Source organism: Crassostrea angulata, chromosome 3, assembly GCF_025612915.1.
Source record: "Crassostrea angulata isolate pt1a10 chromosome 3, ASM2561291v2, whole genome shotgun sequence".
Classification (NCBI taxonomy): domain Eukaryota; kingdom Metazoa; phylum Mollusca; class Bivalvia; order Ostreida; family Ostreidae; genus Magallana; species Magallana angulata.
Window position 1 is genome coordinate 29,956,704 of NC_069113.1, and position 18,310 is coordinate 29,975,013.

Here is an 18,310-nt window from a genome sequence, read left to right on the forward strand (position 1 = left end):
CGTGCATGGGAACAGCAAACATACGCTGAAGTGTACAGTTCTATTGTCACGTAGACAATAGATTACGTAAATCATAGTTATCATACCTTTTTTCCATTTTTCCTTTTTTTATTTTTACTGCAGTTCAGACTGGAAAAGTTAGTTCCCATTTCAAATGTGTTGTTTATTCACAATATAACTCCAATGAAAATTTGAGCAAACATGTCAAAAGAACTGTGCCTGTAGAGTGAAGTTGATATATAATGTACATTTACACTTCTTTAAACCCAGCCAAGTTTGCATATCCAACCAAATATATATGTAAGAAATCAATCCCTTTAATTTCTTGTTCCTAGAAATGACTGGTTCCTGATCAATAAATATTTCGAACAAGCTTCAATCTTTTAACCTGTGAGAATGCAATGGTTCAACTCCCACTGTACTTTACTTTAATTACACCCTGAACATATTCTGGCTGTTTATGGGGTAATTGCCTATAACGTCTAGCATGGAAACTATTTCCGAACGGCAATAATCTAATCTGGCTCAAGTTGTAAGTGGATACCTGTTGTACTGATTATAAAGCAGGTCATTATATATTAAAGCTAGCCTTAAATCCAAATCAATCCACAAATATTTTACTGTGTATTAAATGGAAGAAGTGTGTGTTGTTTTTACACTTATCAGTACTTAAGGTAATCCTGTTTATACCAAAACACAAGTCATGCACTCACAGTACTTTGCATTGATTTTTTTTTTTTTTTGCATATATATCATAATTAATCAGGATCAGTACTCCTAGTTCTGTTTAGAAAATAGTCAAAAAGAGGTTCACATGCAATTTCAAGTACTTTTTAATAATTATAATTTTCATAATTAAAGGATTAGATCCCATCCCATATACACCTGAGCAGCCCTTTATGTACAATATGGGGTTGAACTATTTGGTTGTGAACTTTAAATTACATGTAATAAACATCTTAATATTTCCTGTCATAGAAAGCATGGTCTATATAATTTAATTACAAAGTTAAATTATGCCCCCCCCCCTCCCCAGCAGTTGATGGGCTTTAGATTTGCTTTTCGGTGCTAATGTCGTCATGTGCCCGGATTAAGAGAAGGGATGGGGTGACGTGTCCTGAAAAATTCATTTATATAGTAAAATTGTCTAAAATAAACCTTAGACTTAACCAACCCCCCCCCCCGTTTGCAAACGCAATTATTACTCCACTCCCTATGAGATTCATGCTATTCAAATTTCAAATTTTACAGCAATTGTTTGCCAGAGAACATATTCTGGTAAATGAAAACCTTGGTCAGATCTTTTACAAGTCCAAAGATTTTCCAACTTAATAGGTTACAATGAACAAATACAAAACCCAACCATTGAAAACTAGTCTTAAACACCTTTATTCATTAATAAATGCAATACAATCCTAATAAAACAAAGAAAAGAAAAATAGTTTGTTGCAATAACACTTTTAATATATATATATATATATATATATATCTATCTTAAGTAACTGAATACATACAAATACTATAATGATCTATATAGCTATATATATCAACATGCGACATATTCCTCAGTTTTAGAAAATTTTCCTTAATATATTATTTTTTCTTTATATGCATTAATATAAACACACATGTTAAACCTGTTAATGCCCAAGAATTTCAGGTTGCATTACCAGTTTATTTTTTGAGTTATAGTATTTTAAATTTTTCTTTTAAGAGCATGCAAAATGCAATTGAATGCTTATAAATAAAGTCATAGTACAATGTGTATATATTTTCAATTGAAACTATATACAAACATGTATCCAAATAGAAAAATAACATACGACATTTAAATATAATTGTGGAATTGCATGGTGAAAATGTCATATAGGCAATTAATTTAGCCTTGCTATAAATAGCTTAACTTGATTTTTTTATCAATTCAGGTACACCAATTTGTGTAGAATGTTTTGTAGTTTGCTGGGATTTGATTTCATAAATATATGCCCAAAAGGCCCAATTTTAAAAGACAAGCTTATAAACTAACAGTTTAAAATGGATAAAAAATAAAAATAAGAAAATATAATATCTAACAGGAACTTGATCCAAATTTAAATGTTGGATCACAATGAGTTGCCATGCAGGGATATCATATCAAATGAGACACTTTACATCTCATTTGATCTAAAATGATCCACGCCTGGCAACTCATTGTAATCTGACCTTTGGGTCACTTTTATGATGATAGATTTATTACATATTGACCCTTTAAAATGTAAAGCTAACAAATTATCTATGTTTATTCAAATCTAAATTGTGTACCTTTTGAAATAAACCATCTATAAAGCAAACTCTTTTAAAATGTGTTAAAATATAGACATTTCTGTTGTGTGTACATTAATTAGCCGAGTTTCAGAGAGTGTTTGGTGATATGAATTCAGTAAACCATGGTGTGGAGACCCAGATAGTTAGATCACACTCTGTCAAATTAACAGTGAAGAAAGGAAATGTGTTCAATAAACAAGAGGCCCATTGGCCATATATCGCTCACCTAAAGAACAGTTTTTGTATCATTTTATATTGAAATTTTTATGTATGAAATTCTAATAATATTGTGAAATATTTTAAAATTTAAATTTACAATACATTAAACAGTACATAAAAATTCTACTTTTTGGGCATTATCCTAAGATCTAAGATGCATGATGCATCAACTGACCAATCTTATTATCTTATGCCTCAATTATAACTTTTGCACTCACTATGCACACATAACTTGAGACAAAACCTCAGACAAGAATTTAGATGAGGAAAGATGGCGAATGTTGGCCAAAATGACATAAAGATCAGTGAAATTGTTAAGTGACTACATACATAACTTATCAGCATCAAACATAGTACATCAAGATTAGTATGACAGCCTAGACTAAAACTTTCTTAGTTTGCTACTAGCTATATAAGTTAATAAATTTGAAACCTATGCAATTTATTTTTGAATGGATAAGTTTGCAAATGAACAACACTCTCTTTCTCTTCACTTTTGATCTGTTATACAGTTCCAGGCATCATGCCTTTGATATATTTTAAGATCTATTTAAAGATACCATCTGATTTTGTTTTATCTTTGAAAAAAATATTTATCATGTGCATACATGTACGTGCAGAGACAGGTAGATCTGCACCCAATTTTATGTTTCTTTTGATGTTGGTATCATATCATTGATAAGATATGTTATGATTCTAGTTATCTAAGTGTTTGCTTTTTTAAGAAGTAAATTTCAGCTATTTCTTGGTCATGCAAGGATCAATTAATTAAATTAATTCAAACAAGATGCAATAGAGTGACCCAAGGTGATATAAATATATAGCTTAATAATAACTTGTATCGATGTATATGCATCACAGGAAGAAATAAAAAGCAGCACCTTTAACAGATACTTGTAATAAAATAGTTTATAAATATGATATTGAAATATTAAGTATGGATAATTATCATTGTATGGATAGTTATCATTTTTTTCAAATTAATATTATATTAGGATGAATGGTGTATGTGACAGTGGCATTTATTTGTTTGAAAATCGGTAGAGTTTAACATGTATGCTAATTTACATGTAAAATTGACATTCCTAATCTGTCACACTTATCTATACTACTATCTTAAAATAATAGACTTGCATTTTTGGGCTTAAATACCGAGAAATCCGAAGAGTACAGTACACTACATTCACGCTAAATCACGGGATGCGCTTTAGTTTATGTATCCACAATATCACATTTGCATGGATAAACTAAAAAACGATGATTGAATTATGTGTTCATTAAAAATTTGCTATATATTCTGTTCATGAAAGAAAATACGGGAGATAACTCTAACTCAGTGCGTTTCATAATTATGAAAAATTTCAAGAGTTCTGAATGTCAACATGGTGTGCAAATGTGATATATCTATTTCGTAAATGTCTGACATAATATGCTATGTCAACCCATGCATGCACGGGTCAAAGTCTAGTTGTATAATATTCATTTAACTTATTCACATATGGTTAGAAAAAAACGGTTTCACTGCCAACTCTTCAGTCGATTTTTAAGCAATATAAGTTACATAATGTCATAAAAGTTGGTGAGCGCTATAGAGAAACATTTTTGCATTGGGTTCTCTTTCTCTCTCTCTTTTTTTTTTAAGGGGGAGAGGGAAAGAAAGAGGAGATAAAAACTCCCAGACAAAAAATGTATTCAAGAAAATGTTTTTGATTGGGATTGTTGACTCATTGAGAGAGAGAGAGAGAGAGAGAGAGCATCCCTTGTATAACAATTAAATTGGTAATCATCTATAATGTAATATTTCACTTAAAAGAGTCTGATAACTTGAAAACACTTTATTATAACTTGAAAAAACACTTTATTAAAATTAGCACATGTACTGGTACATGAAGAAAACTTGCAAGGCATATCAATAGTGAAGTGCACACACTGCAAATTTAAACTGTGATAAATATTAATTAAGTGTAAAATAATTCTAAACAAAAAGTTACTAGTTGTGAAGTATTTTCTATCTTCATATTCTACTAGTATTTGCTTATATGGCCTATTTTTTCTGCTAATTTCAAAGAAGTATAAAAATTACATGCAATTTATACAAGAACTAGAGTAAATTTAATACTATAAGTAAACTTCTTGTAAATGTATACAAGAACACAGTACATAGAGTATACCTAGTATATGTATACATGTACTATTTTACAAATCTTTGTGAGGGGAATATTTATAACTATATTATTCCCAAATAAACCCTTTCAACAAACATCAAATAAAATATTTTTAATAACAGAAATAAGTGTACACCATTCAAAAAGAAAAAAAAACCCAACCAAATATCATACATACTGAATTGGCCGGAATATATTAGTGTATATTCTAACAATGTAAAGTTATCACAATTAATCCTGGAATTTACATTTGCGTATAACTCTTTAGCATCACAAAAATATCACAGTCATATAAAATCTTTTATATAAATAAAATATAAAACCTTTTCCAGGGTACATCACAATGAACTATATCACAGAAAAAATAATTCAACACAAGCATTCATGGCAATATCTTGGAATATTTCTTTTTCTTTGTAAGTGATTCTTGGTTTAATGATATACATTCTACAGTAGATTCCTTTGTTTATGAACATTTTTTTTCGTTATGCTTGTTTTTAAAATTCATTAACTTTGAATCTACGTCGACAGCAACAATTTAAAATCACAAACACCGTCCTGACACAGCGTAAGTATATAATAAAGTAATACATGTACTACTGGTGGAAGTGATATTCTTAATCTAAAAGAATATAATCATATTCTTCTATCTATAAGTACCATATTACAAAACTAGTACCTAACAAAAAAAAGAAAGAGCTATATCATATTAAAATTTTAAAAAACAACAACAATATAATCACACAGTTCAATAATCAGTATGAGAATTGTCTTTCCCATAAAATCACCTAAGTAACAATTGAAATAAATGACAATGCATCATACACCTGATAAAACCATTTCAATCCAGGTCAAGATGTGTGTGTGTCAAATTGACAGTCACATTTCAAAAAAAAAATTATTTCATTTCATCTTTCAGAATATAATAAAATAAAAGGGAAAAGAAGAATAATTAATATATGGAATATACATCAACTTTCATATCAATTTAAAAACTGTTTTTCAAAAACTGTATCCAGATACATAATTATGTAGAGTGAGCAAAGAAAAAACATCTACAAATCACTATAAATTAATTCACCTATGAAGGAATTCATCCCTCAACGAGTCTTTCATTTTCTGAGACATTTTCCTCAACTGTTTAGCTGCACTGCAAGCTTCTGTTAAGGCATCTTCAATTCCATACCTTTCGAGTGTTGGGGTATGCCTCCGCCTTCTACGCCTCGGTGCAATACCTCCGTCATATTCACTCTCGTCCGATAGAAAACCATCATTCTCATCTTCAAAGGAACGGGGGAATTCCCTGAAGGTGACCCTTCTTGGTGGTGGCGAAGCATATACTGGCACAATGAACTGAGGTGGAGGAGGTGGCGGGGGTGGGGGTTGAGGCAATGTACGACGAGGAGGTAACTGATAATTATTCAGCCTTTGGATACGATCATTGATGTTATGGATATCATTCATTGTTATTCTTTGACCTGGATATTGAACATCTCCATAATTTGGTGTTATGGAAGAGTTGGGTAGTTGGAAGTCTTGAGTAGCATGAGGTTGAGTTGCACCAAATCGAATGGGGGAACTTCGATTAGGTGTAACTGTATTTGACAGAGGGCTATGTTCCAGTGGGTCTCCCAAAGCTGACGTCTGCTGAGATCTATAATCTGCAACAGGAGATGCTGCAACACTATTAGCATTACCACTTTTCAATTCTTTGACATCATCCATTAGTTCTCTCAATCTTCCATGCCTTGCGTTTCTCACTGGATCAGCCTCAGGAAATAGTCGCGGTCCTGTTTGAGTACTTTGCTCGGTTTCAGTCTGGGTGCCTGTTTCTCCGTGAGCTCCATTTTCTTTCAATGTTCGTACATCTGTAAGAATATCCACAAGCATGCCTTTCTTCAGGGAGGTGTCTGAACCATACGGAGATTGAGAATTATCACTAGGACTGGTAAGCCCTCTCTGACTTTTCATAGTTTTAACTTCCATTAATATACTTTTTAGCAAATCTGTCCTTGAGCCATTTGATCTCCTAGTTTGAGCCCCAATAGACTGCAAAGACTGAGTGGATCGATTAATATATCTAGAAAAACCATCTGTTTGTGTTTCCATAGCTCTGGGCATTTGAGTACTAATGTCTCTTTGACTTCCATTCCACAATCCTGAATGAGTTTGAGTGCGAGCATTGCCATGAGTCTGAGATGTTGCATCTCTCAAATCATCTGGATTTGCAGATGGAAATTCACCAGTAATGTAGCTAACCGTAGAGTCATTATCAGAGTAATGGTTCTGTTCAGGTGTTCCTGGCATTGTAGTTTCAATCACTGAATCAAACGCATCATTGTCAAAACTGGAAGCATGCATTGTATAGTAAGTTTCACCATATCCAGATTCTTCACTCTCAGAGTCTAATGCTGCAGCTGACCCCTTCTTTAAACTATCATGTGATCGGTCAAATGGGCGTTTCCCTCTGTGAGGCCTCAACGTTGGTAGCTGTCTTTTCAAAGAGGATTTACTTTGGGATCTTGATAAACTTTGTTTACTAGGCCATCGAAACACATCATCATTATCATCGTTATCATCGTCATCATCATCATCATCAGATCCAAAAAATGTTCCACGACGTGTTGAACCTCTGGGTGTTTGAGTAGATCTACACTTTCGTTTCTACAGTACAAATAGGAGAATGACAGTTAGATATGCAACAAGTAGTTAGGCCTCTTCCAAAAATTAAACTATAAACTATTCAATGCAACACACAATTCAAATGAGCATTCTAGGAGGCATACAGCGAAGAAATTGAGGTTATTTTTCAAGAGATTAACACAAAAAAACCCATAAATATACTATAAACTTTAATACTTATTTCAACATCATATTAGTTCCTGGTATAGTTTAAAACTAATGTGATATCAAACATAATCACAAGAAAACGGTTAAAGGAGCATACCAAATAACAAAACATTCCAGTGATCATACTACGAGATATTCAAAGTATGCTAAACTTGCTTTGCATATATATATATAAATATATATTTTTATATATATATATATTTATGAGTTGGGGTTTTTTCTTGGCCTCATGGTACATATATTTATTGCTTTGATATTAAAACTAAGACAGATAACTATATTACTGTTCCAAAAATCTCTCAAAAGAAAGACATTTTTAATTAACTGTATGGATTAGGATCAAGAGTATATATAATACAAATGGCAGCGATTAGATAGGTTAGTTGTACACAGCTCTGTGGAGACTGAGCAAATAGCTAGACCAATAGAATGAAATAAACATGGTACACTATTGACATTCAATGAGTACAAAGGCTATAAAGGGTATTGATAAATCAATCACTGGCTCACAATACACACCCAGCCATGCAAAGATAAGAATAGAAAGGGAAACATATTGATTCTCCAGTTAAAGCTGATTCAACATGCTACAACATGCAATGGTTACTTGCCCCGCCACTAAAATTTAAAGTACACTGAGAGACTGTCAAAAGTTAAACTGACAGTAAGCTACATTATTAGCAATGTTTACACATAATCACATGTAAGGAATCTATTTTGAACAGTTTGCTACAAAGAGTATATACATGCTAACAAATGATGAGATGGAAAGTGCATCGGGGCTATAATACAGACAAACCACCAATAGATAGTTATAGTTTAGATAAGTGTATATTTGTAAATGTGAAAGGAACAAGCTACACAGGGGTGTATTTATCATACAGCATTCCAACCATACAATAGATGCATCAATCGAAGTGCTAAATGGATATACTTACAAGAAATATTACTGTTGCATTAATTTCTAACTGCCACTTCTCCAGGTAGAGCCTACACTAACACAGCGAGATTGTCCCAAGAAATTCCAGTATTAACTTGAACGTACAGTCAGAGATTACTGATTTGTGTACAACAGGGTGCCATTAAAACAATCGGGTGAACACACTGATCCTTCCTTTGATTGCATATTAACTTTCCTATAGGTAGTACGAGGGATTATTCTGGCCCTCCATTTAAACTTGCAAGTCTTAACTTGTCCATTAAATGGCATAAGACCAAAATGTCTTGTGCCAAAGAGGTTTGCACAATGAGCATTATTTTACTCTGTAAACAGTTGTGATAATTTCAAATTGAGGTACTTTGAAATCCATTCAGTTTTTCATAGTTGACTTGAATTGATCATTTATATTTTTATGATAATTTTTTAAAACGGTGTGGATACCATCCAAAGTAATTTGCAATTAATAATTATTCTCCATATCTAACTACATAATTTACTTAAATATCAATTTAACCCACATGCATATTAAATCATAATTTGATATTAATTTATATTTTAAGACAAGGCAGCTTGATTGGCATTTGAGTTAAAGAATTCTTGATTAATTAAGATATGTCAATCCAAAATTTTTATTTGGTGCATTTACGGTACATCCAAGGGTTGCAACAAGTTCTTCATTGGTGACAGTGGGATCACATTAAGAGGCAGAATTCATGTGCATATATAAACTACAGATCACAGAACCAGAGTTCCCCAAAGTAAAACTCAGTGAACAAATTGATAAATTTTCATTACACTGTTTCCTTTTTATAACCTTTTCTCAGACAGTACTGCAGAAAGAAAAGGAAAGGAAAAATATCATTTACGAACATCAAAACCTTAATCCTCTAGAGTTTGCTATAATTTTATGGGAGATAATCGTGCCTGTAAACTTGTAAATCTAAATATGCAATCAGGTTAATATGTGAGTCTGAGTATGAATGTGTGTAATTCTGATCTTGGAACCTATAAAACTTGGGCATAAACACTTTCAGAAAATGATGCACATTTTGCAGCTTTATTGTTTTTGTTATTCAATTCTATCTCTAACTTTGTACATTTTCAATCTGTTGTTTCTGCATTTTTATTATCATGCTGGGAAAAAGCACATATGGCATGTTACTCCATAACATATGTAAATTGTCTAAATAATCTACTGTAAATGGCAAATGCTTGCTGCAGGAAAAGGCATGATGTAATTGCCGGAATGAACCAAAATAAATAATATGCGTAATATTCAATTTGACTGTTATAGCAATTAAGCTTTTAATGGACGATATTATTTTATTTGGAATGATAATATTATTCTTAGAAAAAGATATTGAAGTATGAAACTGGACCAAACAAGAAGAGGTGCATATACAAAGTGGTGCCAGTGTGATGAATGTGCTAGTTTTCTGTTATTTCCATGGTTTATTACAAAGCGGATTAACCTTTAAATTAGATTCTTAAAACTTTTAAAATCCTTAGATAGTTTGTTTTTCTTATTGAATGATGCATCTCAGCAGGCTGACCGCATGTAACTTTTTTGGGGGGGGGAGGGGGGGGAGGGGGGGGGGCTTCTGACATAGGCCTCAGACCCCCCCCCCCCCCCCCCCCCCCCCCCCCGGATAAGGATTCTTTTTTATGAATGATGAGAACAAGTTTTTCCTTTTTTCCTTCCTTTCTATTTTTTAAATTGAAACTGTTTCCATATATGGTCATGTCAAAATTCGACAAATTTGTAGACTTTACATTTGATGGTTTGTAACATGTCAGCTGTGCTATATTTCAGAAAAGAGAGAGAAAAATAAAGAGACTACAGATGGAAAATTCATAAATATTGATCATTTACATGTAAATAACAAAATATATTTTAAAGCTGCAAAAATACATCTGTAGGAAGAATTAGATTGAAGGCTTGCAGAGTCAACTAGAGAGTGTTTATGCCTGAGTTTAAGAGGCCAACATGATCAGAATTACTTGCATCTAAACTCAGACTCACACACCAACATGATAGCATATTCAAATTTACCAGTTAACATGTCTGGATTATTGAACATGACTGCAAAGCAAGTGTGCAAACTTTAAGTATCTCATAATAAAACTAAGCATTACTTAGCACTATTTGTCCCTCTCTTCACAAACACTTGATAGATTTGCTAGAAAAAGTTCAGGCTGATGCTTAAGCAATCTATCAATATGCATTTAATATGCATTGTTCTTATAGCAATTCATCAGACAAGTGTGCAATTTACAGTTGCCATTCTTATCAAAGTTGCTTAATACCAAGGAGATGATGACCATCTTTAAAGGCCCCACTTAATAGAGGACATAAAGATGAAAAGAATTTAGAGAAATTTTCTTGACCTTTGACTTACAAAATTTCTAGATCTTAACACATCCTATATCATACAGGCATTATATGGGTGTAAACTTTAAGGCAGATGAACACCAAGAAGAAGAAAACACATACTCCATACTTGATAAGTATTTTTTCACAGAGGCCTGCTATGACCTTGACTTTTCCACATAGAAACCTTATTCAAGGTTACTACTTATCCTTATACAACAGGCAGTGCAGTACCAACCAGACCCAACCTAACAGAAAGGAGACCCCAATTAAACCCTGGGTTTGCTTTCAGGGTCTGCTTTGGGTTTGCTCCAGGTCAGCTAGAGCAGACCAAGAGCTAACCCCGAGTAAACCCAAAGTTATTGCAGAGCAGACCCAGAGCGGACATAGAGAGCAAACCCTGATTTCAGGAGCAGACTCCAAAAGCAGACAAGAGACCTGTTAATCAGAATATTGCGTTGAGCAATCAGTGTGTTGCCTAGTCTAATTAACTGGTTAAATGTGTTGAACAATGAGACCACTGTCCAGTCAGACCTCAACCAGGCCACAAAAGCAGACCGGGGGTAATTAGTTGGGGTCGGCTCTGCTGTTAGGTTGGGTCTGGTCAGTACTGTACATGTATGGAGAAATTTGAGTAATTCGATTTACATCCTCCATTTCATTAATAAAATAAATGCATGACCGAGCTTACTAAATGATCATTAGTAAAAAATGATAAAATGTCTAAACATCCGTATTTAGAATATACAATGGGTGGGGCTTTTAGGCAGTAAGATAAAAAGGCAGATCTGCTTCACACTTCAGTGCGTAAAGTGGACCCCAAAAGCAGACCCCGAGTAAACCAAAAACATCTGCTGAGTAAATCCATTTAGTAAACCCCAAGCAGACCCAGACCAGACCCAGGGTTTAGTTGGGGGCGGTCGGTACTGTTTATATAGTCTGAGCATGATTGGGTTAAAAAAAAAAGACACATTAAGGTCAAAACTGGACTTCAAAGATATCTGGTATAACATTTTTATAAACTAATACTTGGTAACTGTTTACATTAGATAGAAACAAGAAAGGATCAAGGGTAAACAATATATATGGTCTAGACAAGGATTTTTCAAAGAGTTCTAGTAGACATTGACCTAAGAAGATAATTCAAGGTCAAAGGCTCTATTTGGTGAATAATGAAACAGACTGGGCCAACAAGAGAAAATATATAGTTTCGACAAGTATTTTATACATATATTCAAAAAATTAATTCAAAGGTCACTGCAGATCTTTTACCATTAAGTACTCTGTATGTGAAGTATAAGCCAGATTGGACATAGAGGAGAGAAAATATGCATTGATCAGGTGATGTGGGATGGACAAGACAGACAGGAAGACAGATGGACAGACTGCACAGATCACTGTAATGTGCCTGCAGAGCATGGCCCTGACAATAAGCAAATCAGAAACTCCTGATTTGAGATTATAATTCTAAACAGAATTCTATCAACACACTACAACTAATTTAACCTATACTTAGTTTTTGACAGCTTGATTTATTCCCCTTTTTATACGTTTGTTTAATACACCATCTAACATTCAAACAATCAACACTATGTACCCCTTATAAATAAATAAATGCAACAAAACTTTACATACAATAATACCTTACTAATTCAGGATGTTTTCGGTAGAAAAAAAAAATTCAATGACTTTATTATTATTCTTTTATACTTTACAGTTAAAAATGTTCAAACAGTTTTAAGTGCCTGCTAAACTGTGTAACATAGTGTTACAGATAGAAGTCCCTAGGTTACAGATATAATCCCTAATGGTATGTTTTTCATTATTTATAAAGCTGATTTCATTGGGCCTTTTTTAGTTGAAAAGAAACTTACTTTTAGTTGGTTGACTTTATCTGTCAAACTTGCTTCAGCAGCTTCAATTTTTTCGAGTTCTTTGACAAAGTCCTCCAAATCATCATCCATTGTGTTCTGGGCATCCTGTAGTTCTCTGCTCTCCAGTAAGGCTTGTTCTCGCTCTTCAAGCAAATTTTCAATCTGTCCCAACAGCTCGTCCCAATCGTCTCTGACAGCTCGTACCACTGGGTCCACTAGGGAGGGCTTGTGTTGGGTTAAGTCTCGGTAATTATTGACAAAGGTGTCTATCTCTGGCCCTTTGGCTGTCACTGCTTCTCTTAGAACCTGCATAATTATATAAAAGATTTCAAAGCTATCTCATCAGCTCAGGGCTTGCAGATTTTCACAAGTTTAAAATACACATGTACCACTAGTTAGTAAGAAAAACTAAATTATATTTATCACAAATCCAACATGGATGTACAAGTTACGGTCAATATTGCATTGCATTGAGTGATGACACTTTTAATAAATTGCATATGCATCACAGATCCGGTTTTTTCCTTGTGTCACAAAATTTGCAAAAATTGTGAAAATGTGCAACTTTTTTATTTGCATCAGTCATTTTTTGCGATCTAGAGAGTTTCTTATAGCAAACAAGATTGTAAATAGTTTCTGCATGTTTTATTTTGCAACATTAAAGTGATTGTGAAAAATAGGGGAAATTAGATCATCGCGAAAATTACTCGATATATGGTATTTCAACAAAGAACAAATTGAGTGAGGTATAAAAATTGATGAGTATTTTATCAACAACTTAATTGCTACTAAGAGAATACTTATATGGAGACTTTTTTACCTGAAGGTTTGCAATCTCTAGCTCAGCAGCCTCAGGATGAAGTTTACTGGGCCTACTCTCTATTTCATGTAGGTCCTCTTGCTTGCTATGTAGCCAATTCCTCAAGTCATTCCTTGTGCGATCAATTGTCTCCCATTGATGAATGATGTCCCTGATATCATTCATTCGTCTTTCAGTCTGAAAACATAATCAAAAATAGAAAAATGTCTCCATGTAAAATATCTATTGTATTTTAATGCCTTTGCCAAGGGCAATACCTCTCCAATGGCATCCTGTACCATCTCTTGAACAGCTTCAGCTAGCTGGCTGACCGAGTCCTCTACACCAATACTGCCGTCATCCTGCTTGTCATTGCTTTCACCGATATATTCACACTGACTGGCAGCCATAGCATGCTCTTGTTTCATGGATGCCAACCTTTCCCACATTTCCTAAAACACATACAAATGCACACATTTATAGTTGGAAAAGATCAAAAGAGTTAAAGAGCATTGAGGTTTAAAGGTAAAAACATTATTATTTTATTCTCTATTTCAAAGATTTTTATCAATCCAGATTATTTCATACAGTGGTTGCTTCATGGGAGTAATGGAGAGGCGTTTTTAAAAAAGTGAGGTTTGTGACAAACCGGGGGGTTCAAATATCATGGCCGCAATATTTTGAACCCCACTCCTATTTCAAATCGTATTATAGAAGGCCTAGGGTTCAAAATATTATGGCTGGCATATATTGAACCTACCTCCTATTCAAATCCCATAATTATAGAAGGGGTTCAAAATATTATGGCCCCAATAAATTGAACCCCCTTTCTTTTTTCAATTTCCATTGGAAAGAGGGTTCAATATTTTCATTATTTTGCAGCCATTATATTTTGAACCCCCTATCCACTAGCAATGAAAATTAGAGGAGGGTTCAATATATTTCAGCCATAATATTTTGAACTCCCTATCCAATAGCAATGAAATTAGAAGAGGAGCCTCAATATATCATGACAATAATATTTTGAACACCCTCTCCAATGAGATTTGAAATAGGAGAGGGGATCTAATATATAGCGGTCATAATATTTTGAAGGTTGTAGGTTAGATATAAATTTAGTTTGGGGTGAAACTTCAGCAGATGGAACAATTGTTTTTCTAAATAGGAGAAAAACAAATTAAATATAGTGATTTTTGTGCAAGAACCTACCCTGACAGTTTTTAATTTACACTGGGCATCGTGAAGGTTATCTGGGATACTTTTGTCAATGTCTTTAACCCAAACTGGGAACTCTTCATTGAAAAACTGTTTGTCTCTCTCCAGCAAGCCTTTGTAGTGGCACCATTTCTGTAGAATCTCATCTAGTCTCACCTACAACAAAATTGTAATACATGTTCATTGATACATGTTAGTAATTAATTGAAGATTCCAAACGTGTTTAATACAACTTTCTTCAACAACAGAGGTCCATAAGGTTTAAGGAGCACCAAAGTGAACTAGTAGACTAATTGTTCATGGAACAATTAGAGGCCTTACTACCATTCAAAATGGTTAAAAAAAAATCCTTAATAGGAGTGAGTTTTAAATTCTATAGGCTGTCAATTGAATGAATGTGATGCAATGCAACACAATACACACCAATATGGTTTAGATCCGCCGTGTTTACATTCCGAAAAGTGTTAATACATGTACAACATTGAGAAGCGTAATAAATAAATAGGCGCTTATCGATTGATTCAGATGCTTATCAATTTGTTAATAAAAATCAGTTTTGCTACATGTAATAAACAATGTGGCCAAATAGCGTTGACTAAGAAATAAACAGGCCAGGTCAAACTCTCGTCGCGAACAGCTATTTGAAGATGTTGGCAGGCCACGTCGGATTAACTGATACACATTCTCCTGTTGGTTTGAAATGCACGTGCTCAGAAATCTATTAAGTGTCATGAATTTATGGATTACAAGTACGGAAAATCTGAAATGAATTAAGGCCAGTCATGTACTTCAGCCAAGTCGTGGGAGAAAAAAAACACACTGAAAGAAAATGTAAACTAAATTCATATAAAATCAGGGTCTGGGAAGGAAGAGTTTCCGTAGAACTTCAAAAAATACCGTCACAGGTTGCTGATGTAAATGTAAACACAGATTTTCAGTGAATTTAAATTTGAGCATGAATTTATTTGATACAAATATATAAACAATTTTTTTATAGGCAAGTAGACCTTTATTTATCTGTCAAATTTTCACTCATGTCCAATACATATTTCTATTTTGATATCATCAACATAGCGATATATCCAATATTGATTCGATATCGATTTTCATTGTCAACATTGTCGATATTTGCCATTTCCAACGTTGACATTGTCGATCGACAGCGCAACGTTGATGATGTTAAGCCGATATCAAGTTAACATCATCGATAGCCAATATTTCTTTAACGTTAACATTGTCAACATCGTAACGTCGATGATATGGAATCGATATTGAGTTTACATCATTGACATTGCCATTTTATATTAAACGTTAACATCATCGACATCATAAGGTTGAACAATATTGAGTTTACATTGTCCACATTGACAACACTTCTTCGACGCTGACATCCTCGACGTCGTGAACATCGCAATGTTTATGTAATTGACATTGAAAAGATATTTACAAGTAAGAAAAGAGTTTACATTGTGGATATTTCTTTAAGTTGTCCCTTGCAACTCTTTAGAATCTCTTTATTCTTGATTAATATATGGATTGATCACATGATAGAAATCTTGGTACATGTACCAGTATTTTTTTTAAGTAAAAAATTTGGAGGTATGTTCAATGCACAATGTTTTATCAATATAGTTGACATCGCAATGTTGGCCAACATCGAGTCACCATTGTGTTAATATCATATTACTAGCATAATTATCAAATAAGCATTTGCATTAAACATTATCATGTGAATCCATATATTGTTCCAGAATTAAGAGATTCTAAAGAGTTAGAACCCATAATGTAAAATCTTTAAAGGAAAATTGGCACCCAGTTACATGTACGTTAACAGCGGTAGATATTCTTGATCTGCCAGGTAATTCCATATTTTTCCCAGATAAATTTTCTACGTCGTTAGACTGCTTGCTTTCATTTCAAACACTTTGATAATCAAGATTTTTTATAAGTTGGACCAAAACAATGTCGAACAATAACATAGTAGAGAGACCGAGTTATCACGCATTTGTATATTACATTTTAAAGATATTAACACATTGTTTTGAGTAATAGTATGGTATTTAAAATTTCAGTAGCCCCGCAGGACAACCTTTATGACTTTTTTAGTAGCCCGACCTCAAGTTACAATTGTCCCGGGCTAGTAAATCCTGAGAAGGTACATGTAGATAAATAATTTATTGTGTTAAAATCATGTGTATTATAAAACTGACTTTCTGGTATCAGATTTGGCAAAAGTATGATGTTCATTGGGTCAATCAAAATATGTTTATTGTTTTTTATAACACTGATGAGTTGAAAATATGCATATGAATGATCATTTTTATGAGGAATCCACCACATGTTTAAAAGCTGATCAACACAGGAAAGGGAATTCCATAACATTATGTACAGTACCAGTATATATAAAATGCGATGGTCACACTAAAGTCTGATGATCTGCACCAAAGTCTGATGGTTTTGTTCCCATAATGATGTGAAAGTCCGATGGTAACAGAATTGCCGTCATGTCATGACGATGTAATGGAAAATGTCAAACTAGCAATAGAAGGTCAACAAGATGGGAGCGTCAGTTTGTACGGATGATCAATTCATGATACATTTTGACAAAGTGAATGAAAAGAGAGATAAACAATCCCTCTCCGGATCATTTTTTTTTCGTTTGAAGCGGAATGCAAAAAATGTAAATAAAAGGCGTAGAATAAGTCATATTATTGTGAAATAGAATTGATGGTAGAGAATTGCAAAAATAATAACTAATGCATATCGTATACTATAAACTTACAATTTTAAATTAGTCGATGACGATCAAATCTTTTAAAAAACGTGTAGAGAACTTGGGATAGGAGCTGTTTGTTTGAAGTAATTGTCACCACAATGTGTTTCTCTTTATTTTCATTTCAATTTGAATGCATTTTATTCTAATAATCGTGAAGCACACAGACGAATTTATAATTCAATATTTTGGTCAATCATTCAAAATGCAGCAGTAAACCATTTAATACATAAAAAATAAAAATAAAATGTTTGATCTCAAATCGTGTCCTAGTCCCTTTAAAATATCAATAGATGATGTGATATAAAAAAATATGCTTTATTTGAATCTTTATTTTTTAATTTTACCAGGGTCTATAAGTGCACGTTCTTTAAAGATCGAGCTTCTAAATTAATAATTTCTTTGTAAATAATGATATAATTTAGTTTCTTATAATGATAAACTTTTTGTTTATGTGAAACAGTATTAAAATAACCCATAAACCACTGCCCATTTTACAGATTATCAATCTTCTCTATAAACACATTCTCCATCTAATCCATGGCTCAGATAATGGCCCCCTTGTGATAATTGAAATCAGCCACACTTAATTTGTGTTTGATGTTCTCCTAAGAAATTTATCATTGATAAACAAAAAGTTTGCATTATAAATTGATAGAAAACTTAATTTAAAACATATTAAGAAATGAAATAAGGACCAAAAAAACCTACATCTGGATGTATCTACATAATTTAGAGTCTTTGGTGAAATTTGGAATTACCTCCCTTACTTTTCAATACAGTGTACCCAGTACAATATA

The 18,310-nt window shown here is 33.2% G+C and overlaps 1 protein-coding gene and 1 long non-coding RNA gene across 2 annotated transcripts in view; one reads left to right on the top strand and one right to left on the bottom strand.

Moving 5' to 3' along the window:
* The window catches only part of LOC128175626 (muscle-specific protein 300 kDa-like), a 173,893-nt gene that overhangs the window by 81,529 nt on the left and 74,054 nt on the right, over positions 1–18,310 (bottom strand). The window contains exons 82-85 of the mRNA XM_052841400.1: positions 14,732–14,893; positions 13,801–13,974; positions 13,544–13,720; positions 12,724–13,029 (exon numbers count right to left, since the gene is read on the bottom strand). Coding sequence (XP_052697360.1) covers positions 12,724–13,029; positions 13,544–13,720; positions 13,801–13,974; positions 14,732–14,893 — 819 coding nt within the window. The remainder of the gene's footprint in view (positions 1–12,723; positions 13,030–13,543; positions 13,721–13,800; positions 13,975–14,731; positions 14,894–18,310) is intronic.
* Positions 3,705–4,850, top strand: LOC128175627 (uncharacterized). The gene is made up of 2 exons (XR_008242701.1): positions 3,705–4,629; positions 4,674–4,850. It is a non-coding gene; the product is annotated as an uncharacterized LOC128175627 (long non-coding RNA).